This window comes from Artibeus jamaicensis, unplaced genomic scaffold (assembly GCF_021234435.1).
Source record: "Artibeus jamaicensis isolate MK-2021 breed Jamaican fruit bat unplaced genomic scaffold, CSHL_Jam_final scaffold_847, whole genome shotgun sequence".
Classification (NCBI taxonomy): domain Eukaryota; kingdom Metazoa; phylum Chordata; class Mammalia; order Chiroptera; family Phyllostomidae; genus Artibeus; species Artibeus jamaicensis.
This window is the reverse complement of record NW_026522057.1, coordinates 6,886,437-6,913,298: the sequence shown is the minus strand read 5'-3', so window position 1 is coordinate 6,913,298 and position 26,862 is coordinate 6,886,437. Positions and strand designations below refer to the sequence as shown.

The 26,862-nt window shown below is 48.2% G+C and overlaps 1 protein-coding gene across 1 annotated transcript; it reads right to left on the bottom strand.

Annotated features, from left to right (window-relative positions):
- Nucleotides 1-5,456: 5,456 nt before the first annotated feature.
- On the bottom strand, nucleotides 5,457-19,878 carry SF3A3 (splicing factor 3a subunit 3). Its single transcript, XM_037149595.2, has 17 exons — nucleotides 19,682-19,878; nucleotides 19,367-19,414; nucleotides 18,005-18,057; nucleotides 17,794-17,899; nucleotides 16,835-16,907; nucleotides 16,368-16,459; nucleotides 15,361-15,443; nucleotides 14,078-14,216; nucleotides 13,494-13,562; nucleotides 12,977-13,044; nucleotides 12,704-12,811; nucleotides 11,774-11,843; nucleotides 9,755-9,919; nucleotides 9,550-9,660; nucleotides 7,887-7,977; nucleotides 6,826-6,881; nucleotides 5,457-5,759 (listed from the first exon to the last, which is right to left on the bottom strand). The coding sequence occupies exons 1-17, from the start codon at nucleotides 19,775-19,777 to the stop codon at nucleotides 5,682-5,684; spliced, it is 1,506 nt and encodes a 501-aa protein (XP_037005490.1). The 5' UTR covers nucleotides 19,778-19,878; the 3' UTR covers nucleotides 5,457-5,681.
- Nucleotides 19,879-26,862: the final 6,984 nt, after the last annotated feature.

The following is a 26,862-nucleotide window of genomic DNA, read 5'->3' as shown; positions in this document are numbered from 1 at the left end:
GCCAGTCCTCAGAGAACATGCAGGGTGATCAGAACCAAGGGGGCATGTCCAGCAGACTTGGAAAATTCCAGCTGCTGCCCTGGATTAGGCATAATGTGGAGTCAAGAGGGTCAAGCATGCTAGACCCCAAGTAGCCTAGCTCCCAGCAGGTTCAGCTCCAGCCAGATTTGGCTGCTGACCTACTGAGTCCAGGCAGAAGGAGAAAGGCCTGCATTTATGAAGGAGAACAGCACCCCAATCCTTGGAGCATGCCAGGGGCCCACCTCGCAGAAGTCTAAGCCCTTAGGGCACATGGCCACAGCTTTCTGCCCTTTGAAGCATTCACTGCCTTGGCAGGAGAAGGTGGCACAGGCTTTCTCCTAGAAGAGAAAGCGGAGGGGAGGGGAAGGGTAGGGATCACTCTTCAGACTGGACAGGGAATGAATGACAGAGGCAATGGAGCCCCACTATGCCTGTCCCACTGGCCCCAGCCACCTCATGCAGTCCATCCCTCCCTCTACCTCCCAGAGCAGGTAGGTGTGAATAAGACACACATATTTCTGTTGGGGGCTGGTGGAGTGGGAACCAGCTTGTCCTCTGGGACAATCAGGTGGTCTAGACCTGGGAGCAGAGCAGGATTGCCTAGGGAAGTGCTGTGACACCTCCCCTGGGGACAATTCTGCGAAGTCCCAGCCCCAACCCTGATGGAGGACATCTTGTGTGAGGACAGCCCCAGCCTGAAACTTCCCCCTTTGCTGCCACCTTAGACAAGCACAGGAGACTGTTCTGGCCGCCTTGGAGCTTGGTGAGAGGGGGCACTGGCCAGGCTGGGCTGGGGAAAGGTGGAGGCATTGGGGAGGGGCATCTGGGAGCACTGAAGGTAGAAAGCTCGGACTCGGGGAATTGATGCATGGGGTAGACCTCAAAGCTAAGGGTCAGCCTGACAAGGTTTAGAAGTTAGGGTGTTGGTAGAGATGGGGGAGTTGGTGAAAACTGAGCTCAGCTTTGAGGAACTGTCAAGGGTTGAGGTTGAGCTGCGGGATATCAGATTGGCAAGGGCTGGAGAGAGGGGGTGGGGTTAAGAGCTCGTGGGGGGCACATGGGAGCAGGAAGCAGAGCAGGGCTCAGAGGTGGAGGGCCCTGGAGAAGGGGCTCAAAGCTACAGGCTGGTGGGACTGTCTCACCCAAGGCCAACTCACTGAGCGCCAGGCAGTGTGGGCCACCGCTGCAGCGTTGCAGAGAGCAGGGGCCTGGGCTGGGGGCAGAGGCGCTGGCCAGCTGGCAAGGGCTGAGACCAGTTTCATATTCCCTCTCACAGCTGTGGCTGCACCAGGCCATGTAATGGGAAGTGCTGAGTTGAGTCAGGTAGACAGAGAGTACCGGGAAATCCAGGAGGATGAGGATGGGGGCGGGGGAGGGACACAGACAGTCCTGGGCTGTAACTCAGCCTCTCCCTGCATCTCAAACGCTGACTCCTCTCCCTCGCACTTCAGTGTCTCTCTCCCACCACCTTCCTGTATGTACTCGTACATCAGCTCCTCCTTCCAATGGCCCCACTGCCAACCCCTCACAGTAGCGCACCCCCCGCCACCCTGGCCTGGGCCTCCACAGCAGCCCTACCCCACACCTCACGGCGCTGCTGCCCGGGCTCACACTCTGCCATTTGGTTGGAGAACTTTGCCTCCTGGTAGCATGTCTCTCCAAAGCAGTAGAAGCTGTGGCATGTCTGTGGAAGGGTTCAAACACTGTGGCCTCATTCCCACGCATGAAGCATCTGGGAGGCTCTCTCCTCCTTCACAGCCTGCTTACCTGCACAGGAGCAGGGGTCAGCTGACCTCTGACCAGGTTCTGGGCTGTCAGTGAGACCAGCAGGAGGACTGGTAAAAGGAGAGGGGGAGAGGGGACTACTGCAAGGGGTAACCAGCTCAAGGGTCACAGGTCAAGGAAAGGTCATGCAGTGGTTAAGTGGAAGAGGTCATGAGGTCAGGGCAAAGAAGGATCAGTCCCAGGGTTAGGGTGGGTCACAGAGTCCAGGAAAGGCTGGAATCCCTGGGCCCAGGACAGCTACCTCCCAGCAGAGCAGCCCTGGGGCTACTATTGGCCAGAGACATCTTCTGTTGAGACGCTGCAGGAGCCGGAGAGAGTGCAGGACCAGTCCTGGGCAGCCCAGGTGAGAGCTGCAGAGAGAGTCCCACTGTTCCACTGCACAGATGAATAAACTGAGGCTGGGGAGCAGTGGAGGCCAACCTGTGAGGGAAAAGTGATCCTGGGGGGCTGAGCTTTTGTTTCCCATAAGTCATGCTGTCAGTGACATTGACCCAGGCACAACAGGACCTGCAGCCTGTTAACAGCTTCTCTGAGAGTGAAGTTGTTGGCATGGCAACAGCAGCATCCCAGGGAGACAGAGCTGGAACAGGTGCAGTGACAGGAAATAGACATCCAGTGCCATTGCCACTGATTTGGTCTCATTTGACTCCAATGGTGTTGGGCCTGGGGTTTGGGGTAGGGGTGACAGGCTGCCCCAGAACCCAGGGCAGGGAAACCCTGGGTCACTGAGGGGGTCAGAAGTGAGGGCTCACCTTGACCAGGTTCTTCAGGTTCAGATTTCACCCTGATCTTAAATCAGAGCTGAGCCGAGGCCAGGAGACAGCTCTCAGAAACCTGGATATCTGGATCCTGGCTCTGCCTCCCCCAGTACAGAGGGGTCAGACCTATAAGGGTCTGCAAAGCTCAAGTTCAGGTTTTTCCATGCAGAGAACTGGTGGAGATGAGACAGTGGTCATTACCCCATCTTCTCACCCAACCCTGAGAAGCTGAGCACAGTCCGGCCCCCAACATTCCCAGGGCTAACTGGGTATGCTTCCTTGTCCTCATGGCTATAGTCCTCTATAAGCACTCTGTCTGTCTCTCAGGTGACAGCTGAAGCTAGGACCCACCCTGGGCTGGGACCCTTCCAGCAGCAGCCTTTAATGCATCAGTGGGGGTGTGCTCAGGATTCAGGGGGCTGAGGTGAGGCAGGATAGGGACCCTTGGCAATAAGGGCCTCTTCTTCCTTCACCTCACCCCTTCTTACTGCCGGGAGCCTTGGCCCTCCCGTGTTCCCTTGCTTCCAATACTACACTCAGGAGGCCGTTCTCATCCAGGCAGCACCTATTCCATGGGACTTCCATCCCCAGACGGGAACAGGTTAAGAGAAGGGCCCAAAGGTTCTACCCAGGTCCCTGTGCCCCTGTGACAGGAAGAGCCCAGGCCTCCTCCACAAGCTCTCTCTTCCTCCTCCTCCTCCTCCTCCTCCTCCCTGATATGGGTAGATGAGGCTACAAGAACAGTCCAGGAGTGAGGGGGCCAGACAGACACTCAACAGAATCAGGAAGCCAGCAAAGCTTGGATGGTTACCTCCTAGTCTATATTAGTTCTGACTCCTTGCCTATCGACTGTAGTTCATGCTCCGCTCCACGGCTCCAGAGAATATTCCCAGTATTCCCTGTGCCCCACCCCCTCCCAGCTATAGACCTCCCTGCACACCAGCAGGTGTGGAGCACAGTGAGCCTGTGCGCGTGAGTCCTGGAGGCTGCAATCGCAGCCCCCCCCCCCCGAAACTGGTGGCTGCCCCTCCTCCCCTCCAATCATTGGCCAGCTCTGGGAATTCCCTCTGATGTTGCTGCCACCGGGGGCACACAGGGGCCACAGACAAAAGAAAGCACAGCTGAAGTCCAGGCTGATGCAGGAGGGAGACAGTAAAACCAACTGGCAGCTTGCGCAGATCAAAGGACCCAGCATCCCAGTGGGACGTGTCTGGCAGGTGGAAGGGGCTCTCAGAAGAGAGCAGAGTGGGGGGAAAGCAGTGTCCTCCCAGAGCCCACCTGGAATGGGAGGACTGGCTGGTAGTGGAAGGGCAAGTGTGTGGGGAGAGGTCGCAGGCCCATCCCCACCACGGCAACTTTGAGGCGAGGCTCCTGGCAGGATTCAGTGAGGGGAGAGGTAGCTATCACCCCAAGGATTAAAAGAAATGCAGAGGAGGGACGTCTCAGAACTTTGTCCCTCACCTTCCTCAACACGCTGCTTACCCTTAGGGTGTCCCCTTTGTAGAGCTGTCCAGTACAAGCTGACCGCATGTGGGGACAGGAGGGGAGGAAGGGATGGCCAGTTGAGACTGGACACAGATTTATCTGCTTTCCTCTCAGAGGTGGGGAGTGAGGAGGCTCTTGTTCCAGGGAGGTTCCTCCCAGGATTGTCTCAGGCCCAGCAGGGTCAGTCTGGGGGTCAGTCCCTGGAACAACTTCCCAGATACTTCCTGCCTGGCCTGGGAGGGGCAGGCAGAGTGCTGCAGCTTCTTGGGTGAGACGGGGCGGCTTTCCTCCCTGAAGAGTGAGTCAAATCACCCATTCTCAGCAGGAAACACCCTGGCAGGGGGTCAGACTCTGTATCTATTGGAGATTCTTAAAAGACTCAGGAATCAAGGGTGGACTTCTGGAGATTCGTGCACTTCTACAATTGTGTGCAGAAGTATCTATGCATGTGTATTTTCCTAGGGAGGAAGTCCAGTTATCTTTGCGTTTTCAATGGAATCTCTGATCCTAAAAAGATTAAGAACTACTGATTAAAACCAAGAAAAAGCAGCACTCTACTCCTGCCCCAGTCTGATCAGTGGGCTTAGCTGAAATCCTGGTCTCCCCACAGTAGACCCCCTGCAGTCCAGACTTTGAGGAGTCACCTCTGGGGAAAACCATTTCTGATGCCAAGTTTGCCCAAAACTCCCTAGTAGTCTGTGCTCCCCAGAGCTGGATGGAGTTGGCCACGGGGCTCCAACTGCCTGCCCACGAGCCTCCTTGGATCCAGGAGCCTCTGAATCCTGTTCTGGGGCAGGCCCTGGCCTTCAGACGGTGGTGCCAGTGGGCAGACTGGCGCTTCCACGGCTCCCCTCATTCTTTCCACTGGGGATACCAGATTCAGCTCCTGTGGCAGGGGCTCAACTCCACCCAAATCTTGGCTACCTGGGCTTGGAGAACACAAGAATATTAATAGGGATTTTGCAGAAGAAACAGGGTCACCAAAGACTTGTGTTCTGAACCAGCAAGCGGGTGAAGTCACTGCTGTCCCAGTTTCACTGTGAGACAGGCTGCTGAGGGGTGGGGAAAGGGCAGGGCTGCGGGCCATTCCCAAGGAGCCCAACTCCTTTGGGCAAATGGAGAAAACCTCAGGGCCAACATCACTGTCCCTAGCAGAGGCCCTGGCTTACCCTCCCCATCTTTCCCCAGCGTGTGCATGAATGGCTGACTCACAAGGGCAGGGCGTATCCTGGGGTGATGCTCCTTTGAAGAATTGGGGAAGAGGTTAGGTCAGATACACTGACAATATTTGTACCTAATAGGTGCTCATTAAACTTTAGTGGCTACTGAAGTTGATGAGAAAGGGGTAGGGAAGTGTTAGGAGCTAAAGGACTGAGTCCATGATCCAGGGCTTCAGAACAAGACGCATTGAGAACAAGGGCTGGTTTTATTTTCTGAAGTTTTTTTTTTTAATATAAAACAAAGATAAACACATTTCAACCCCACAATCTGCCAGCATGCCTTGTCTCTACAGGACGCACGCCAGACCATGAGACTAGCAGAGTCTTTAGGCGCACTTGGTTGGGAGAAATAGAAAAAGGAAACCTTGGGGAAGCCTGGGCAGGCCCGAGAGCTTCGGTGCTCTCCTGAACACTAGAGCAGTCCTTGTCTTTTCAGATCCTCGTATGTCTTCTTATTCACCACATTCCCACTCGAGTCTTCATACTCTTCCTGGAAAAGATGGGGGGCACTGTTAGCTAGGCCTCCTGGGCGAAATGGCTGGAAATAATGTCTGGTGCCCAAGCACACCCCCGCCTGACCTCATGGCATTCACCTAAGACAGCCCTTCCCAGCTGGGGAAAGGCTGACCTAAGACAAGAGTTCAAAATGGTCCCAAGAACCCTAGTTTCTGCTCTGAAAGCCACTGCAGGTAAGAAGGGCGGAAGGAGGCCAGGCAGGCCGAGCTTCCGCACTTCAGGAGCAGTCCCGCTCTGTCTTCTTCTGTGTATGAGCTCTACATTCTGCTGTGAAAAGGGCATCGCTACTGGGAAAGGAACGCCGACGACCACTGATCTGCAAGGAAAAGGCTGCTACCGTCCCTCGTACACATGGCATCCTCAGCTCTGAAACTGCTGCTTGGGGTGACGATCTCAAGACCAAAGGCTGCCTCCCCACCTCATGCGAGGACCACCTCTCATGAGATGCTATCCTCCAAGTGTATCTAACGTGTAAGATATGGATTCTTGACCTCTCGGCTTATGCAGCCCCTCAGCAGGACAAGACACTGGGTGCTCCTTCTTGCCACTTCAAAATTTCAGGGGGAGAATACAGCCTGTCTAAAGACACAGAGTTAAAGCCTGACAAATTCAATTATTACAGATGAATTGGGCTTACACGCCGAGAATCAATATATGGATACTGTTACATTACATTCTACACCAGTGATTTTCAACCAGTGTGCTGTAAGAGTTTTTAAAACATGTAATACCTGGCTATTTAGTCAGGGGCATCAACCTCTTTTTCCTCAGTGTCAGATAAGAAAATGACAACAGCCAACACAAACAGCCATCTGGTGTGAATGAATAAAAATTGTACCTATTTTTTTGGTCAGATTGGCAAAAAATGTATTTTTGGTGTGCCGCAGAATTTGGTAACTAGTTTTACGTGTGCCGTGAGATGAGAAAGGTGGGACACTGCTGCTCTGTGCTGCAGTGAGCCGGGGCCACGTCCCGCCTCCCCTCCTCACGGCGAGGGGCCCCACCATGTGACGCCATTCTTGACGGCACGTGGCACCCACCTCAGTGTCGGGCTGCCACCGCTCTGATGCCTTCTGCAGCTTCAGCTTGGCCCACACTGCAGGACAAGAACGCACAGGATGAGTATCCTTTGGCTGCACAGTGTTCACAACACCCCGCCCCCCACCCAATCAGGACTCCCCAGGGTGACCCTGCTGTTGAAGTGCTGGCTTGCCCCAAACTGGGATTTTGGTTCTGGACCACTTGTAGATAACTCCACTGCAACACTTACCACAATCTTTTCTGTAAAAGGAAAGTTGCATTACATATAACCAAAGACCTCTTAAAATAGAGAACTGATACTCTTGGAGAAAGAAGTAAACCTGGCACAACCTATGGGAAGTATCGGAGAAAGCGACCTTACTGTTTTTGTTTGTTTTGAGAGTATGTTTACTGAAGCTGGGGACTGTGAAACAAGGAAGGGCTCAGCACAGAGGAAGCAGCAGGGGAGCCGGGGCAGGTCTGGCTCACTGGGAAGTCAGTGAAAAGGGTCCTGGAGACAGGGTCAGGGGTTCAGTCCAGAACGAGCTGCCGCTGCCCATGCTCCCCTGCCTGTAAGTCTTGTAAGGTCTCTTACTACTCAGGAGACACACGGCCGTGGGGGGAAGCGGCTCAAAATCCTGCATATAGTTAAAAACCCCATTTTAAAGATTTTATTTGCTTTTAGAGAGAGGAGGGGGGAGAAAGAAAGGGAGAAAAACTTCAATGCACGTGAGGGACATCAACTGACTGCCTCTTGCACAACCCCAACAGGGGATGTGGCCCACAACCCAGGCATGTGCCCTGACCGAGAATTGAACCAGTGACCTTTCGCTTTGTGGGATGACACTCAACCCACTGAACCACACCAGTCAGGGCTAAAAGCCCTATTTTATGCTCAGCATCGGGCCCTTCTCAAAGGAGAAACATCAGTACTCCTGACCCTCAAAGCTACGGTAACGCGTGACTGTTGAGGCTTCCACACATCCACAGCTGCCTTCAGCCTGGACACACCAGGGCACCAGGACAGTGAGCTGCAGGAGTGGCCCTTGGTCTGGTCTACCAAAGAAGAAAGTTCACTTACAAGACACGGCATCTTCAATCTGCGTCACGTTGGCGAAGTGGGCAGTGTTTGGGATGCCCAGACACCGCATGCCGTGCGCGTGACGCCACTCCTGGAAGGAGAGAGAAACCAAGAACACCGTGAAATGGAAACAGCGAACACAGGGCACTGACCCCCTTCCCCTGTAAGCCCTAACCTGGCCCTTTTCAAAGGACCCCATCTAAAGGCAGCACTTCCTTCGTGGTTCATGTTTGTACCACGAAAGCTCACACTGCACTGTGCTTCCACCCGCTGGGCTGGTTTATGAACCCAGACCCTAGATCCAGTGAGTAGGCCTTTCAGACAGAACCTGCGTGAAGCCCACAGAAACGCCTCGCGTGCAGCCCCCACCGCCCGCAGGAGAAGGGCCACTGGTGGCAGGGCAGCGCCACCTTTGTAAGTATAGAAGAATGTCTAACAGGGACAAGCAAGGGCATGAGAGAGGGCAGGGACAGAGGCCGATGCAATGACAGCTTTGGCTCAGGGATGGCAAACGGCACGGGCTTTCCCTGGTGCCAATTCTGACTTGTTGGAAGTGGTGTGAGAAAGACTCAGAGACCACTCAGGACTCAGCAGAAAAGACCCAGGACCAATCAGTAACATGTATGTCGGAGGGAAGGAGGGAGGAAGGGAGGGAATTTATACAGATTTGCCATCCTTGGTCTAGTAAGTCTTTTTCATTCTGTAAAATTTCCTTTCAAGTCCTGAGATCTGAAGGCAGAAACAAAACCAGGGAGCATCCATTCACTAGGGCACACCCAGATAATGCCTTGTCTCAGGAATAGTCTGATTAATTGTCATCCCTTTAGTTTTTTTTCCCCCAAAGAGGCAAAGGCCCTTTAAGAGTCAAAGGAGGCAGCCATTGCTGCTTTGGTCCTGACTACCAGCAGTGGGGTGGGGAAATGACTAAGGAGTCAGAGATGGTCTAAGACAGCGATCTGCAACCTTTTCCCTCTCATGGCACACATAAGGTATGGACTAAAATTCTGTGGCACACCCAAAATATATTCGCCAACTAACAACAAAAATGTGTAATTTGAGTTATTCACAGCAAACAGCTATTGTTGCGTTGGCTGTTGTCATTTTCTTCTTTTTTTAAGAATTTTTTTAAAAAGATTTTATTTTCAGAGAAAGGGAAAAAGAAGGAAAGAGGGAGAAATATCAAGGTGTGGTTGCCTCTTGAGCGCCCCCAACTGGGGATCTGGCTTGCAACCCAGGCAGGTGCCCTAGACCAGGAATCGAACCGGCAACCCTCTGGTTTGCAGACTGGCCCTCCATCCAGAGTCATACCAGCCAGGGTGTTGTCATTTCCTTATTTGACTCTAAGGGAAAAGAGGTTGGTGTCCCTGACTAAATAGTCAAGTGTTGTATGTTTTAAAAATTCTGTGACACACCGGTTGAAAATCGCTGGTCTAAGATGCTGGCAAGACAGAGAAAAGTGTAAGCAAAAGAAAACTGAAATGAAGTTCAAACAGCAGGTGGGAGAAGGCCCCACGCTGCACGCCTGGCTTTAGGCCCAATCCTTCTGTCTCTTGTAAGCTCTGGACACTAGCGGCCCTCTCAGGCTGCTCCCATCCTCCTCACTGAAGGACTCGTGTTTTATACATCGGTTTCCGGGAGAAATAAATGGCTCTCAATCCCTTACCGCAAAGTGCCGCTGGAAGGCCTTGGGACCTCGGTAGGTGTAATTTCCACAGATCTCACAGTTGTAGTTGATATTTAGGCCGTGAAGCTTATACAACCAGTAGGGGATGGGCTGAAAGAAATCAGGAAACAAACAGCATCAGAGGAACACCTGCTTCTGCCTCCAAAGCAGGGAACGGGGCACAGGCGGTGGCGCCGGGACTCACTTTGCCGTCCCAGCCAAGGGGCAGGTTTTTGGGGTTGTAAATGATTTCGTTCTCCTCGTCCTCACTCTCACTCTCACTGATCTGCTCTTCCTCCTCCTCTTCTCTCTCTTCTCCAGTCCTTGCCTGCTTGCGCTGGACATTTTCGTGAGTGAGATGTCGCTGTTCCTAAGTCAGGTCCGTAAATGAAAAGGGAAGTCAGAGAAAAGCAGTGAAAAGCAAGAAAGGAAATTTCCTGTTTTCCCACAACCCTCGCTGGCCCTCACTTCCAAGGACAAGGTTTCCCTTCTGGGAAGATAATGAAAGGAGGGTCTGCTTTCCTTTCACGAATCCTGACAGCAGGCCCTCCCTGACCCCAAGGGAAAAGTCACAGGTTTTACGTCACTGGCCTAAATCACTCAGCTGAGGCCACGGACTGCCATGAAAACCAGAGGACAGAGTCGTATCTGAAATGTTTCCTGAACCGGCCCTTTCCTCTCCTTCCCACCTAATACCCTCCCCCAGATGAGAACCTTCTAACTTGCTCTGAGTCTCTCCTCACTCCAGTCCAGCTTCCACTTTGTTTTCTGATTTATCTGCTTAAAAGAAAACAGATCTAATGGTACACTTTACATGAAAACCTTGCACTGGGTTTTTACTGTTTGAAGGACAAAGCCGAAATTTCTGGCATAGCTTACAAAATTTTTCACACTTACTGTTTCCTCCACAGAAACATTTCCCTCCCTCTTTCTACTCAGAAAACGCAATTTGAACATATCGCAGCATAGATCTCATTCTACCGCATCCACCTGTCTCTTCCCACCACAAAGTGGGTCTTTCAGGGGCATAAGGCCATATCACATTCACTATTGTATCCAAAGATTTAACGCAACGTCTGGAAGCCAACAGACAGCACTAAATGGTGAAATAACGATACAAATCACATCAGTACAATGAGAGCAACTACTGGCAACCACTCTGTCCGGAACTCCTAAGAGAATGGCGCCACCTCCTGGCAGGGCAAGCAAAACGCTCTCAAAGGAGGGGAAAGTAGTGAGTGCACCTTAAGACAAGGGAAAAACTGGTCTACGGGCATCTTCAGAGGATCTGCACCTTGGGCTGCTGCCCACAGTAGCAAAGCCCAAGTTTACTGTGGAGAATACTAGTGTCCCCAGTGTCCAGCATCTAGCTAGCCTCCTTTTGTTGAAAGCAGTATAGCAGAGGGAACCAATAGGTGACTCCAGACTTATCGCTGTTATGTGTGGTCCTCAAACAAGGGCAGAGTGAGAACATCCACGGCAACAGACAGAAGCCCAGAAACAAGCTCTCTGACCCAGTCATCCGCTCACAGCGCTGTCTGAGCATCTGCAAAGGGAGAGTCTCTGAGAGCAAGTGAAAACTGTGCAAAGCTGACGCTACCAGGCCGACTGGCCTACTGCAGGGACGCTGGCCATCGTCTCTCGGTGAGCGCTGCCCTAGTCCCTGAAAGAACCATTTTCCTCCTATTCCTTCCCTTACTTTCTGAGATAAACAAACATCCTGGTCAGCTTAGGCCTTTCCCACCCCCAACTAGCCCTCCTTCCTGAGAGAACACTCAAGGAGCAGCTCACACACAGCTCTGTGCCATGAATGTTCTAGCCCTAATAAGTTTCTCGCCATCTTGCAAACACGTAATGCCTTTTCATGTTAAGTCAGGGCTGAAAGCTGCTGTGAATAGCCTTTCTCTTACTTGCCTTTTGAGTGTCTGGTTCTCAGGCAACAAACCTGCACCATTCTGAATACTGTACTGAGAGGGGAGCCTGTTCTCTCTGCCCAGCCTCCTGGGAGCTGGGCGGCCTCGGGAGTATCACCTGACAACAGACACCTAAGCACAGAAGAGGCCCTCGCCAAAGGGCCAAGTGCCCCGAGAGAACTCTATCTTCTGCTGAACTAGTTTAACACCTACTCTTCTTCCTTCATCCTAGAAAAAGTATCCTGAATTCATATTTCTCTTACTTCCATACCTTGGAGCATTTATAGTCCTCACCAGAGTCGGCTACTTACCCCAAGAATCTCTACATATTCATAGATCTGGGCTTCAAGGAAAGCAATATCTTTGTTCCTCTCGGTGTCTCTAGGAAGAAAAGAGCTGGATCACTCAAGGGTTGTTCTAACCAATGGCTTGTTTCCTGTGCCAAACACTTATTCAACAGGTGCATTAAAAATTCTCAGCTCATGCGAAAGGTGCTGTGAAAGCAAATGCTCTGTTCAGCCCAGGACTTGCTGATGAAGTACTGAGGCTGCTTCTGGGACCGCGCGGAAGCTTCCTTTGACATCTGTCTAAAAGGTGGGAGGCACGTCCAGAAGTGTCAGTTCCCAACACTAAAACCTGCAGAGGAGACGCGATGCAGAAAGGCAGCTCCAGGATCTGGGCCGATCCCCGACCCTGCTACTTAGCAACCGAGAGGGTGGATACATTTCTGGGTGGAGGTGGAAAAGGGGGGCATAGGTGGTAATGGGAAAAAATACAATTAAAAAAAGTGGATACTTCTCATAACTTTTCTGAGTCCTTCCCTGTAAAAAAAAAAAAAATCAAGGATAACAAGTACTTTTCAGGGCTGTTGTGAGAATCGGAACAAGCACATACAGAAAGTACCCTGTACACATGTGGCTCAAGAACAGAGACAACTGTCATTAGGAAACACGAACTTAGGGAAATAGTTTTTGAACCTATGTACAGACTATTACGGTAACGCGGGTCCCCAGAGCAGCTGCAACAGCAGAGCTGTCAGCCACTCTCAATCGGCCAAGTACAAACTGTGCTTGGTTTGTGACAGTGAAGCACCTTCTGCCGTTAGCAGAGAAAAAGAGCAGGCCAGACTTCTGTGGATCAGGAATGGTGACAAAATAGAGTTTCAGGTCTGTTGTCAAGGAAATTCTGCGTGGGAACCACACATTAAAACTGCAAGCGGAGGTGCTGTCCCCGCCACTCACCGCTTGGTACCCTTTGACTTGGGATTCTTCGCAAACAGGGAGGTGTCGAGCGACTCCAGGGACTTTCCTTTGGTGCTGAAGAGCCTCTGGGCTCGCTCTTCTAGAGTCCTAAGGAGACGTGAGGGGAAGCGTCTCAGGATTACTTTTCATACAGACCTGCTTATTTCTGCAGTGCGGTGAGGGGTTGGGGCAGAGGACGAATGGCATCAGAGCCACGCAGACTGTGCAAACACAGTAACTGGGACAGTTACGACAGAAAAACCAGGCTCTTACCCGCCACACTTTAAGCCTAAAGCTAAGAGTGCAGATTTCAATCTGTCCAGACCCAGGGAGGCCAACTCCTATATAAAAAAAGACAAGTTACAACAATTTTATTTAAACAGATTTTGAGCATTTGACAAACAACAAATGCTCAAACGTGGGTCAGTGCAGGCTGGTGGCGCGGATGCTCCTGCAGCTGTGGCACGCCCACAGATTCTGCAGCCACCCGCCAGCATTCGGCTCACACCCTCCAAAGGACTGACTGACTCTGTGGTCAAGTCCATAAATAACCATACTGGGAGTGTTCCATGACCTCCACTATAGCTGAATACAGTTTGAATTATTATTTCACAGTTTTCAAAGTACTATACTTTTTTTTTTCTTTTCCTTTTTCTGTGTTTTCTGGAGACGTCTGGTCCCAGGAACTGTGTCTTACCACTGTAAGTCCACAGCATTAAAACAGGAAAAATGAGTGGTCCCTCTGAGGAGGGAACAAGCAAGACGAGTACACGGGCTAAAGAAAACATACCTCCCAGGAGGAAAAAGCAGAGAGGTCAAGATGGGCTCCAGCATGAGTCAGGGCACTGCTTGTCTCTTTCTGGCAAGAGAAACAATACAACGTTTATTAAGATCAAGGTTTAGGAAGAAGGCATGGGAGCCACCTTGATCACCAGGTGCTGGCTGGCTCTGTTGTTATATACGTGTATGAATACAAATCAAAGTCCTACAAGAGCAGAGCAAGCCCTAAAACGAGAGATGGCACCCTCTCTTCCTGAGAGTTCAGGAAGACTCAAGTTTATCCGCGGGGTCTGTAAGAATACACAGCAGCGTTTCCTAGCACACAATCCATCCATTTCTGATCAGCGGGAAGCACACAGCAGTGATGACCTGGTTGATGGAGAGCCTGGGCTCAGCCAGTGGCGAGTGGGCCCTGACAAAGCTCCTTTCAAAGCACACAGAGAAGACCCAGCGCAGTGGGCACAGAGCTCCTCATGGCCACGCTGATCGCAGGATCGGAATATGAAAGCCCTGAAGCAGGGGCTCAAGTTTAAAGTAAAACAGTTACTTTAATTCCATGGCATGTCCTCCGCCCACACCTCCACCGAAGCTTACCGGCCATCCAGGGAAGGTACCGTTCTCCCACTTCTTCTCAAACTCATTTTGAATCTTCCCAAAAAGTTCATTCTGATCTTGGAGAGGCTTCACTCTATCTGTGTAATCCTGGAGGTACTCAAGCAGCATCTCCAGGTATCTAGAGGAACAAGCAATTCAGAAAAAGCAAAGAGGGTCTCTATTTTGACAAACTGTTGTGCCCTGTAAAACACATGCATACTTAGAATTCTGGTTTTGTTTGTTGCAAGTGCCCTGGCTGGGAACTGAACTGGCAACCTTTGGGTTCGCAGGCTGGCACTCAACCCACTGAGCCACACCGGCCAGGGCTATACTTATCATTTTAATGATGTTAGTTTTTAAAAGTAATACTACTACTTTTTAAAATGAGCTTACAATGGACTTTTTCCCTAACATGACATCTTGATTTTGATCTTTCCTATCTTCTTTCATTTTTGAAAATAATTGCAAATACTAAAGTCTTTTATTTTTTTAATCCTCGCCTGAGGATCTGCTTTTCATCAATTTTAGAGAAAGAGGAACTATGTGGGGTGGAGGTGGTAGAGAGAGAGAGAGACAGAGAGAGAGAAAGATCGACCAACTGGTTGCTTTCTGAGTGCCCTCACCAGGGATCGAACCCCCACAACCTTTGGTGCTCCGGGACGATGCTCCAACCAACTGAGCCACTGGCCAGGGCCCAGACACTCAAGTCCTGACTCACACATGAAAGATCTGAGGTCACCCTGACTGGGGCTGGCGAACCGACGGTACAGACGGCACGCTGTGGAACAGGCCGCCTGAAACCTGTGTAATTTTGTTACCAGTATCGCCACGATATACTCGATAAAAGAGGGAGAAAAACCTTTTTAAATTTATTTCAGGTAAAAATAAAATTTTATTTTATCACTAACCGGGGTATAACACAAAACCTAACATCTACACATCAGACCCAGGCACCTCACTTCAGTCACAACCTGAGAAAGTTTAATTTTTCCCCATTAAACTCCGGAGGGAGGGGTCCCTGGATGGGAGACTTCCTTCTACAATGAGGCAAAATTAGGACCAGCACGGGTGTAAGAGTGCAGATGCGCTCGTCATGGACGTGTGTTCTTCCAGGGCCAGAGCGTCACAAAGGTTTTAAAACCGTGTCACTCAAACTCCCTCCTTCACTAAAGCCTGGAAGTCACCAGGAACGCCTTCCACACAAGACTCGGACTCCGCTCTCAGTCCTTCACACCGAATACTCTACTCAACCCAGCAGAGGCCTAGAGGCTAGTGCTGCTTACCGCTTGTACTCTGCATTCTTCCTTTCTTTAGGGATGTCAAACAGCTGGTCGAAGATGGACAGGTATGTGATATAATCCAGCTTCTGGAAAGAGAAGAGGTGATGAGAGCTCCGGTTAGGGGTTCCCACCAGGTTAAATATAATCTCCAGTAAGTAAAGTCAAAATTGAATGTTGCCTAACGAGCATTTTAGCCTTTTTCTGTTCTGTCATTTAATTCCTACACTAACTGGGGAGAATGGCAGGCATACACTTAATGCTGCGAAATCAAGATCAGGTTAATGAATGGTAAACTGAAAGAAATACTCGTTGAGCGTTACATGGAGGCACTTGGTTAACGACTCTGATACCCGCTGTACCCTGGCATAAAATGCTGGATGGTGCCAGCCCATACTCATACTCAATGAGTATTCAGTCACTTATTGAGCATCGTTGGGCCAAGTACACGGATACAGGTGAGAACAAGACAAACCTGGAATCTGCCCTCATGGAGCTTAAAGTTTAGTCACTGAGCTTTTGGGACATTGCCTCACAACTCCAAGAGGAACTTATCATACACTTTCCTGAGATCTTTCTGAGATTGTCACATTAAATCACATCTCCTACAATAAGTTATTTTTTAAATGTCTTTTAAGAAAGACACCAAACAGCCCTCTGCTGGAGAGATTGTTTTGTATCTTCCAGGTACCAGGTACCATATGTGCCTAACACAGGAGCATATGTATTTGTGAGTTTTTAAAAATATTTATTTTTACAAAAGCAAAATACACTTGTATTAATAAACATTAACAATATGCTTATTGCAGTTACTGTAGAAACCTGACGTTCATTTTGAGTGCTGTTTCATTCTAAGAAAAACACTTTACCTCTTTAATATTATGCAACAGTTACAAAACCCAAGGAAGACACTCTAATTGCTTCACGCCCGGCAGCCCCAGCCCGGGAGCCCCAGCCCGGCATCCTGACTCCCCCTTAGTATGAAAACCACATTCTCCTCTCCTGTGTCTTACCTCAGAGGCCTTCAGGTTAATGTATTTGAGGTAACAGTCGTGGAGATCCAGGTAACGGCCGTATCCCTCCTCATCTGTGAACTCCACCAGATCTGAAGGAATCAGATACCAGTGATTCAAATACGAAAGACCATTTTCTTGGACTCGGCTTTTCAAATGCACTTCTATTCCCTGTTTCTGGAAGCAGCCCTTCACCAAAATGTCCTCCCTATGCTCACGAAGTGAACAGACCCCAACTCTCCAGGCCAGTAAATCTGAGCTAGGCTAGCACGAGATTGCATCCTTTGTCCAAGGCCGATTTAGGAGGTTAATCTAGACCAGAGAAACCAGCAAAGAGAAAACCACTAAGAGAACCTGGCTACAGATTTCTCTGGGGCCCTGTTTTCTTGGGCTTGGAGGGCAAACTGAGCTGTGTTACTAACTCTTACTCCTGCTAGTACTGGATAGAGAAGGTAAATCCCACTCACTCTGTGCCTCCTCACTCGGGTTCTCTCGAGCCTTTAGGAGCTCCTCGAATTCCACCGACATTGGCACACAGATCTGATGAGAGAAAAGGTTTTTCAATGTAAAAAAAGCTGCAACATCACAAAAATGGGCTGTATAGAGAGTGGGACTTCTGACACTTTGGTCTGGATTTTTCTTTTTAAAAAAAAATATATATATATTTTTACTGATCTTAGAGAGAGAAACATTGATTGGTTGGTCACTAATCTGACCAAAGATCAAACCCGCAACCTAGGCATGTGCCTGACCAGGGATCCAACCCACCACCTTTCGGTGTACGGGCCGACGTACCAGCTGAGCCACACTGGTCCTGGAAGTCTGTATTTTTCTTAGGAGCCTACTACTGTTCTATTGTTTTCCATTTACCTTCTTCTTTTCCTTTTTGTATTGTTTGACTAAATACTGCTAAAGTAACACACGCTCACAAAAACTCAAATAATATAAGAGATAAAATGAAAACTCAAAGTCCTCTTTCATTAATTCTCCTACAAATAGCTAACGCTATCAACGGACTTTTTTCAATGCCAGCCACTTCCGAAGTTTGCTGCACCTTAGAATCACCTAACAGCATTAAAAAACCCTGATGCACCTAACACCAATTAAAACAGAAGGGGCAGGGCAGCTATCGGTGCTCTTTAAAGATCTCTGGGTGATTCAAATGAGCAGCAGCATTTGGAAACTACTGCTCTATGTATTTAAATATACAGGGTGGGGGAAAAGTGGGTTTACAGTTGTGAGTACATGAAACAGAGTTTACTCTTGTATTATCGATTATTGTATTATTTCCCAGGCAAACAACTGCAAGAGCCTACTAGAGAGAAGGTACAGGGAAAATGGAGATGTGCCCCTTAAATGTCCCTCAAAAAAGAACGTGTTATTTAGCTGCGAGCGTGTTTACAGAGTATACTTATTGAGGCCATACCTCATTTGGGTGCTTCCGATGGAATTCCTTTATTTGCTTGAGTCTATTATAGAATTCAGCAAATTCATTAGGTCCTGAAATGGCATTGAGCTCTTCCTTTCGTAACCTGTAATTTCATAAAAAATACAGAGAACACAGAGCATACAATCAGCCCTTTCACTATGGCTCCTCAGAAGTACTAACCCCTGGGCTGGCTGGGACTGTCACTTACCCATCCTTATCGTCGTACAAATCCCTCAGGTTCCCACTGACTTCCATATACCTCTGGAACACAAACACAAACCCATCAGAACGAAGCACTCTGTACAACTACAGAGCTAAGCACCCAAGAGGGGCTCTCTCCTCAAAGCCCAGGGAAACCTCCAGGGATGTGGTATAACAAGTTCCTGTGCTTCCTGGTACCTTTAGTGGAGGGCACTGATTCCTGTTAGCTTTTCAAATGGGTCAATAAAGGGGTGACAGAAGGTCCCTGTATTTACATGCTACTGATGTTTTACTTTCCCTAAAAGAGTCATGTCAGAGAGCCATATGCTAAACTGCAGTTTCCACCTAAGACCCTCAAAGACAAAAGGGTTTTATTCAAGATGATTTGCACTTCTTCAAAAAGCTTGACTGAGCTTTTGAAGGGGGGGAGGGGCTGTGTAGAGGTGGCCAACAGAGGGTGGAAATGGGGATATGTGTAATAGTGTCAACAATAAAAATAAAGTTAGAAGAAAAGCATGACTGAAGAGGGCACAGGCTAAATAAAACATCACACAGGTGCCTTTAGATTCCAACTCAGGATGGAAGAGGCACATGGTCCCGTCTCCACAAGTTTCGGGGACAAATCTGTTACAGAAGAGACTTTTAAGGTTCAGAAAAGTACTACATGCTATGTAAGATCCCTAGTGGAATCTGGGACAAATATTAACAGTTCTGCAGTAAAACGTATGCATTACTTACTAAGTGGGATAAAGATTTTGCCACCAAATAATTACCAAAGCAAACAAACAAACAAAAAAAACCCTTTTGTTTTCAGAGTTATTTTGAATATGGGAATTTACATACAGGATTAGTAACTTAACGATTAGGTCTTTTATGCCTTTCTTAGCTGATTTCAAGCAAACGCAAGAAAGAGCACAGTATGAACCTCCATTTACCTATCACTCAGGTTTAATGAGAATCAACATTTTGATTAGTTTTCTGAAAGTAATAAATTGAACTATTCCTAGGTAAATGCAGGCAATGTAGGCACAAATAAGTCAAAGATGCGTTCTGTTTTGAAGAGAAGAGATAATACTTCCTGCGTCTGAGTAATCTACTTGTCATGACTATACTTTGCACATCGATGTGATACAGGACGCTATTAGTGGTGTCCTTTCGAGTAACTAAGAATGAATAAGAATTCCCTATTCAGAGAAGCGAGGAAGGGCCGTCCAGCGCCCTCAAACTTAGCAGCCGCGTGGACAACTCCGGGCAGACAACCCGCGACTGGCCAATCTGGTTGGTTGGTTATCTTAGATTCTGCACCGCTCCTTGCCTCTCTTTCCCAGCTCGCTCTGTCCCAAAAAGAAGCAGACAGCGGGGTACTCACATCCTGCATGGCCCGTGTGCGATGGTCAGAGTTGATCTGGTCCCGGAGCTGAAGAAAAGCAAAGAGTGACACAGACGCCGTTAGTTCGAGCTCTGGAATTGAAAAGGCCGCCCGCCGGCGGAACTTAGGCGCTCAGGTCTCAGCAGCTAAAGCAGGGGCCCCCGGGGGCGCTGGGCCCTTGGAGGAGGTTACCAAGGGCGGACCTTGGAGGGGGAGCCCCGGGAGGGGGCGGGGAGCGGGGCAGGCCTGAGAGTCAAAGAAAGCTCTCAGAGGGTACACACGGGGAAGCGGTCCCCCTACCCAGGCCCCACTCACTGTGGACTTCTTAGTGAGCATCTCTTTGGCCATGACATCCATGAGCCGCTCCTTTTCCTCATGATAGCGCCGCTGCTGTTCCAGAATTGTCTCCATGTTCACTCCGTCGCCGCCACTCAATTCACACCACCCACAGCACCGGAAACAACTGCTGCCGCCTTGCTCGCCAGCGTCCCTACCGCGGCGCGTCCGGCTGCACCGAAGTTCCGCCGTGCCGGAAGTGTCCCGGGGAATGGAGGAAAAGTGAGCACCACAGGGAGACCCAATCTGTGCTATCGAGGTGGTAGCAGTGCCCTCTGCTGGCCGGGGGTGTGGTAGTCTGCAGGTTTCCTCTAGGGGGCATACAAAAGTCCGGGAACCTGTCGTTTTGCTGCGCCTTCCCGGGGCCCGCCGGGCGGACAAGGGGAGACTGTGTGGACTGAGGAGTACGGAAGAGCAAGGATGGGTGACTCTTGACAACATTTGTCCCTTCTCTGGACCTCAGTGTCCTTGCCAGTAAAATGGGGATGATAGTAGTTTTATGTTGTTTCTTTTGTGAACGAAAAAGGGATCGTATAATAAAACCTATAGGCATGGTGAAGAAATGTAACCTCACGGGGTGATCTGATCATGAATTCCTGACTGGGTAGGTCATGGTGAGTAGTCATGCCACAGGCATATAACCTTTTTAGTAAAGAGTTGAAGTAAGCCCTGTTCATTGTTCTGGTGCATGCAGGTTAACACGCCTCCGAAAAGACAGAGAAATCCTCTCTTTCAGACCCCTCTTGGCCAGCAAGTATTCAAGAGCTATGGGATTGTAGAGGGCCACCAGAACAAAGGGCCCCGGGGACTTTTGTTGAGCAGCAACAGGTCTTGGCCACTTCTTCACCTATTTGTCCAATGGTGGTGGATAAATTCCTAATTATATTCTTATTGACATCTATTCTGGCACTTGGGATTAGTGTGTTGAGTATACTTTGTCCTGAATTGTCATCATAAATGGCCAGCATTTCCTTTTTGAGCTTCATGATCTGCCTTTGGTCCTGTGGAAATGGTTCTTTGTTAAAATAACTTATTGGACCCCCGACTGGTGGGGCTGTGGCTCAGTTGTTTGGGTGTCATCCCTGAAGTATGAAGAGTCACAGGTTCGATTCCCAGTCAGGGCACATATCTGGGTTGCAGGTTCAGTCCTGGTTCAGGTGCATATGAGAGAAACTAATTAATGTTTCTCTCCCTCTCTTTTTCCTTCCCTTCCCCTCTCTCTAAAAATAAATAAATTGCATCTTTGAAAAAAGAAGAAAGAACTTTTAGAAAGGCAGGGATCCTTATGAATAAAGAAGTGATAAGTTGTCCCAACAAGCAACTGTCTAAACACTGACGTGCCCATCCTTTAGTTGAGGTATCTTCTCCTACACCAAAAATAAAATGAACCCGGGAGGTGCACAAACCATCCCCTCCCTCCCAAGTGTTCTAGTTTATGGATTTATTCACAGGTATGACTGAGAAAAGTTTTTCCATCCCAGGGTGAAATCCTTTACATGCTTTTCGAAACCCATCAGGGTGGTATCCAACTGAAGAAACAAGTTTACATAATTTGGTTATATCTTTCTTTTTCGTTTTGTCATGTACACATTTAGAGATCAGGTAAGAAAGAGATGGGGGAAGAGTTAAATTTAAATTCAGTAGACATGACAGGGACAATGAGTAATGATAAGTGGGAGCAGATGTCTCTGGTTTCTGAATCACGTCTACCTGAAAGGTCAAGTTGGATATGGGTTGGTGTGGGAAGACAGTGACATTGGACACGGTATTAAAGTTGGTAACTGAGTAACAAGTGGCATGTATTTGTCTTTTATTGATTTAGGGTTTTGGTGACTTGACTGAAAATCTGTTAAATTTTCTCCCTCAGCAGCAATTTTACTGAAATATTATCTTTTCAAGCATTAGAGAGAGAAATGAGGGAGAGAGTAAGAAAAAGGAGAACAATTGGGTTTGCTATCATATTGATAATCTTCTCTAAAACACAAGGTAGCCTTATAAACAAAAATCAGCAAGAGATAAAGACAAGAAATTCAAGTTAAGAATCTCTGTAAGGACTGGTGTGTTACAGTCCTTATCCAGTTCCTTGGAAAAAGTTGTCTTCTTCAGCTGCCGTCTTTCTTCTTGTTGTGTAAATTTTGGTCAGAATTTTGGTGGTGGTCATGGGCTGGGAAACCCATTCAGCAACAGGGTCTGGGAACTTTTTAAAATGAGAAACATGAATCCATGAGTCAACACCGTGGAATTTAGCAGCACATGGATTGGTCAGAAGCACTGATAAGGCCCTTTCCAGAGGGGCCGAAGAGAGTCTTTGAGTTGGTGTCTTTTCCAGCACACGGTATCGCTGGGTTTGAGGCTGTGAGGACATTCCTTGTCTCCCAGGAGCGCATGGTTGAAGTGATCTTTAAAAGGTTAGTGTTATGTTGTAGGGTGTTGACAAACTCCTTGCAGTGCTATAGGAGATCTCCTTTGACAAGTGCTGCTTAGTGCAGCTCTTCATCTAGGTGCGCGAGACAACCCGTGATCATCTCAAGGGGCTAAAGTTCATGTTTTCCAGTTGAGGGGGAACAAAGGTTCAGGAGGGTTAAGGAGGATCGTGGGCCCTGACAGACTAAATGCCGTGTGAATTTTTTCCAATTGGGTATTTATTGTTCCATTGGTTTGTTCAACCAATCCAGGGGGTTGAGGATGATAAGCATAATGGAAATGCTGACGGATAGGCCAAATTTTATAAATGATTGAACAGTTTATCCTATAAAATGGGTTCTTCAGTCACTAAGTTCTCTTAAGATTCCTGAGGTTGGAATAATTTTTTTTCTAATAGGGCCTTAGCTACTGCCAGGGCCATGGCAAGGGAAAGACGCAACCTAGGTGAAAACACACAGGTTGTGACCAGCACATATCCATGACCGTGTGAGGGGGGAGTTGGGTAAAGTCTAACTGCTTTACCTCTAAAGGACCCCTTGGTAATGGAAAGTGCCCAGAGAGGCGTGCAACAGTTTTCCAGGATTACATTTTGCACACACTTTGCCCATCTGACGTGTCCCATGGGCAGGACTGGTGAAGGGCCCCAGTAATATTGTTTTCCTCATTGGATCATTTTCTCAGTGTTTCCAGGAGTTGACTCACGGATGGAGGTTAAAAATCTCCTTTTGGAGACTGTTGGGGAGGATGGGGCAGTTAGTAGGGCCTATCCATATGCTTTAAGAAGAATCAAAGGAACAACCAACTTTTTGTTCAATCCATTTTCCCCTTTCCTCTTCCAGAGAAATGACATGAGGTTTAACTAGCCTTTGGTATAGATGAGGTAAGGCAGGAGTAGATGAGGTTTTATAGGCAGGGCTGTTGTTACCTCCTATAAAGTAGCCAGTTTGGCAGAACCATATCAGCCCTTTCATTTTCTTGTTCCTCCATATTTTGGGCAGAAGAATGTCCCTGCATGTTAATAACAGCAAAGGCTTGGAAAGTCAGCATGGCATCTGGGAGTGCCAGGACAAAGTCTTTGTTTTTAATTTTCTGTCCAAATGAGGTAGCAAATCTTGGTTGTTTCCAGAGCATGGCAAAGTCACGGGTTACTCCAAGAGTATATCTGCTGCCAGTTATCTTTGGCTAATAAGCAGGCCTCGGTAATGAAACCAGGAAAGCTGGCCTTTGTGCTGCCCATTGCTACCAGAAGCAATAAGTAGAGATAAGAATTGAATTTTTATGGGTGCTTTATTGAGATGCTGGCAATCTGAGAAGACAGTGGGTTATGTCCCTCAAAAACCAACTTAACATTTCATCTCAAGCTGACCTTTTCCTTTTAAGATTTTAATTATTTATTTTTAGAGAGAAGGGAAGGGAGGGAGAAAGAGGGGGAGAGAGAGAAATGTTGGCCACTAGCCTCCTGCACGCCCCCCCAACTGGGGACCTGGCCCGAAACCCAGGCATGTGTCCTGACCTCGAATCAAACTGGCAACCTTTCAGCCAGTGTTCAATCCACTGAGCCATGCCAGCCAGGGCTCAAGCTAAGCTTTTTATAAGGAAAAGAAAAGGTAGGTAAGAGGTTTGGAAGAAAGGTTAATGGGATAAAAGTTATAGTCCTGCATAAGTTTCCTTTATCTAGTGATCAACAATTCTTTATTTGTGTTTGCTCCCTGGAACACAATGGCTCAGATACCATCTGCAGACACTCTGGGGCACAAAGGTTGAATTGCTTTTCACATCCTGGAGTCATTTGGGTCATGAATTCCAGTTCCTGGAATAACAGCTTTCCATGTGCATTAATCACTTAAGCCTATCAACTATAACTAAAGCTAAACTGTTTAACTCTGGAGTTCTATCAGTATGAGCACATAGTTCTGCCTGTTGGGCAGGTTTGGCATCAGGAAGAAGGCTGGGTTCTATGATTTTATTGAGGGAGACACTGACATATCTGCTTGGTAATTTCCATTGGTTCCCCTTAAATAGCATCCATTGGTGAACCATCCCTGGTCTGCACTGGAAATGGACTTTCTTGTAGATCCAGTAGTTCGGTAGGGAGTTGGCCAGTCAACATAATACAATCAGGGGGAATGTTATCCTCTGGAAGAGGAAGTGGGGTAGCAGGAAAAAGTTGCATTGGGTGATAGGTGGGGTGAGGACAGAGGGAGGACATTACATTTGGCTAGGTATTGAGCAGAAAGATACTGAGCATGATGGGAATTAAGGAGCATTTCAGCAGAGTGTGGAACATAGACAGTAAGAGGATATCCCATAATCATCTTCTCCGTACCCTTATAAGGATGGGAACAGCAGCAACTGCCCTGAGGCAAGGGAAAGTCCTTGAGCAATAGCATCTAACTGCTGACTGGAATAACCTATAGGCCTATTCTGCCCTGCAGGAGGTTGAGTAAGAGCCCCTCGGGCATTCTCTTCAAGGTTTTGAGCGGTGAAAAGGGAGGTTATAATTTGGATGCTCTAAAGTGGGAGCTAAGGTAAGCTCGGTTTTTATCCTTTCAAAAGATTGTTGGGCATCAGAGATTCATTGTAGAGGAACAGGAGAGGAATTCTTTTTTGGAGAGAGAGGAAGAGGGAGAGAGACAGAGAGAAACATTGATTTGTTTTTCCACTTATTTATGCATTCATTGGTTGATTCTTATATGTGCCCTGACCAGAGATTTAACCCACAACCTTGGCATATTACGACAATGCTCTAACCAACTGAATTATCCAGCCAGGGTGGAGAGGGATTCTTGAGTAGTTCATAAAGTGGTTGAGACATTAAAGAAAAATTAAGAAGCCAGTTCTGACAATGACCTGCAGGTGCTATCGACCCCCAAAGTTGCCTTTTTGTTTGAGGGAGGGGGTAGTCTAAAATGTCATGTAGGCAAGGTGGATCAAGAAACTCCTTCAGGAGTTAGGAGGTGTCCTAAGAATTTAATGGAGATTTGACAAAATTAGAGTTTCTCTTGTGTCCTTTGGAAACTAGGTTAGGAAGTACATGGAGGCTGTCAATGAGGCAAGCGTCTTCAGAAGGCAAACGTAAGAGTAAATCATTGCCCTAGTTGGTGTGGCTGAGTGGATTGAGTGCCGTCCTGTGCAGCAAAAGGTCGGTGGTCCGTCCCCCCCTTCCTTCCCACCCACCCTTGCACCCTTCCTCAGGGCGCATTCCTGGGTTGCAGGCCAGGTCCCCAGTTGGGAGGGTATGAGAGACAACTGGTTGATGTTTCTCTTCCTCTCTTTTTCCCTTCCTTCCCCTCTCTCTAAAATAAATAAATAAATAAAGTCTTTAAAAAAGTAAATCATCAATGTAGGAAAGAAATAGTGGCTAGGTTGGCCTTAAGGATTTGGGAGAAATAAGCCGGGCTTTCTGTGAATCCTTGAGGAAGAACAGTCCAAGCAAACTGTTGGCCTTTCCACACAAAGGCAGAAAGAGACTGGCTGTCTGAATCTATTGAAAAATGCACTGCAGAACTTTCAGAGGGGACATTAGAGAACAGAGTGTGCGTGTTGGAAACCATGGAATGTCAAGGAATGACTTATTCATAGCTCTGAGGTCTTGAACAAATTTCCATCCTCTTCCATTTTGCAGATGGGTAAGATGGGAGTATTTCAAGGGGGCATATATATATAGTCTGTCTGGGAAAAGTCCAGCCATTGTTAATGTAATGAGAATGGTTTGGGCAACATCAGTGTAACTCAGTAGCCAAGGAGAGGGGACTGCAATGCACATGTGTGAACAATGATGACTTCACTGTACTAGAAGTCGGTAGGAATGGCGGATGCTATTGAGTGAGCATCTGTACTGTGTGGCCATCATATTCAAAATGACCGAGCAAGTACAGCAACAAATCTACATCAAATTTTGCGTTAAGCTTGAATATTTATCTATGGAAACTATTCGGATGTTTCAGAAGGCCACAGCCATGGGCACCTTCATCACAGCAATGCACCCACTCATGCATCATGTCTCATGCAGAGTTTTTTTGAGAAACATCAAATCACTCAGGTAACTCATCCCCGCTACAGCCCAGATTTGGCACCCTGTGACTTCTGGCTTTTCCCAAAACTAAAATCACCTTTGAAAAGGGAGAGATTTCAGACTGTCCATGAGATTCAGAAAAATATAATGGGGCAGCTGGTGGTGATGGGGAGAACTGTGTGAGGTCCCAAGGTGCCTATTTTAAAGGGGACTGAGGCGTCATTGTCCTGTGTACAATGTTTCTTGTATTTTGTATCTTCTTCAATAAATGTCCCTATTTTTCATAGTGCATGACTGGATACCTTCATATATATATAGTCATCTACTGTAGGTTGCATCCTGGTTAAGGCCTCAGGGCTTAGGGGGTTTTGTTTAATATTAAGGAGGGTCTACCTGTACTTTAATTGAGGTTGCTGGATGGATATGGCCCACGTCAGTGTTGGACTGTGTCCAAAGGCTTTTGGACAGCACTTGGAGGACAGGCTGTACACCGTTAATGTATATAGTTGATGAGGTTGGTAGAATAAATGGGGATGGGGATGGGAACCAACCTAGAGATAGGATGCCCTGGTGAGAAAAGGGAATATGGGCTTGGTAGGTTTCTAAAATATCTCTTCCCAGGAAGTGTATGGGAGCTGATGGAATGAGTGAGAAGTGATGACTGCCAGTGAAAAGGCCTGGGTAAGGATCTAGGGACTGTTGGAGGCTGGTTGGCTACACC

Coding starts and splice junctions, on each gene's coding strand:
- SF3A3 (XM_037149595.2), bottom strand. CDS start 19,777: ATGGAGACAATTCTGGAACAGCAGCGGCGCTATCATGAGGAAAAGGAG. Junction 16,908..17,793: donor ATCGGAAGCACCCAAATGAG/GTATGGCCTCAA, acceptor TTCTCTCATCAG/ATCTGTGTGCCAATGTCGGT. Junction 7,978..9,549: donor CCTTCCAGCGGCACTTTGCG/GTAAGGGATTGA, acceptor CTCTCCTTCCAG/GAGTGGCGTCACGCGCACGG.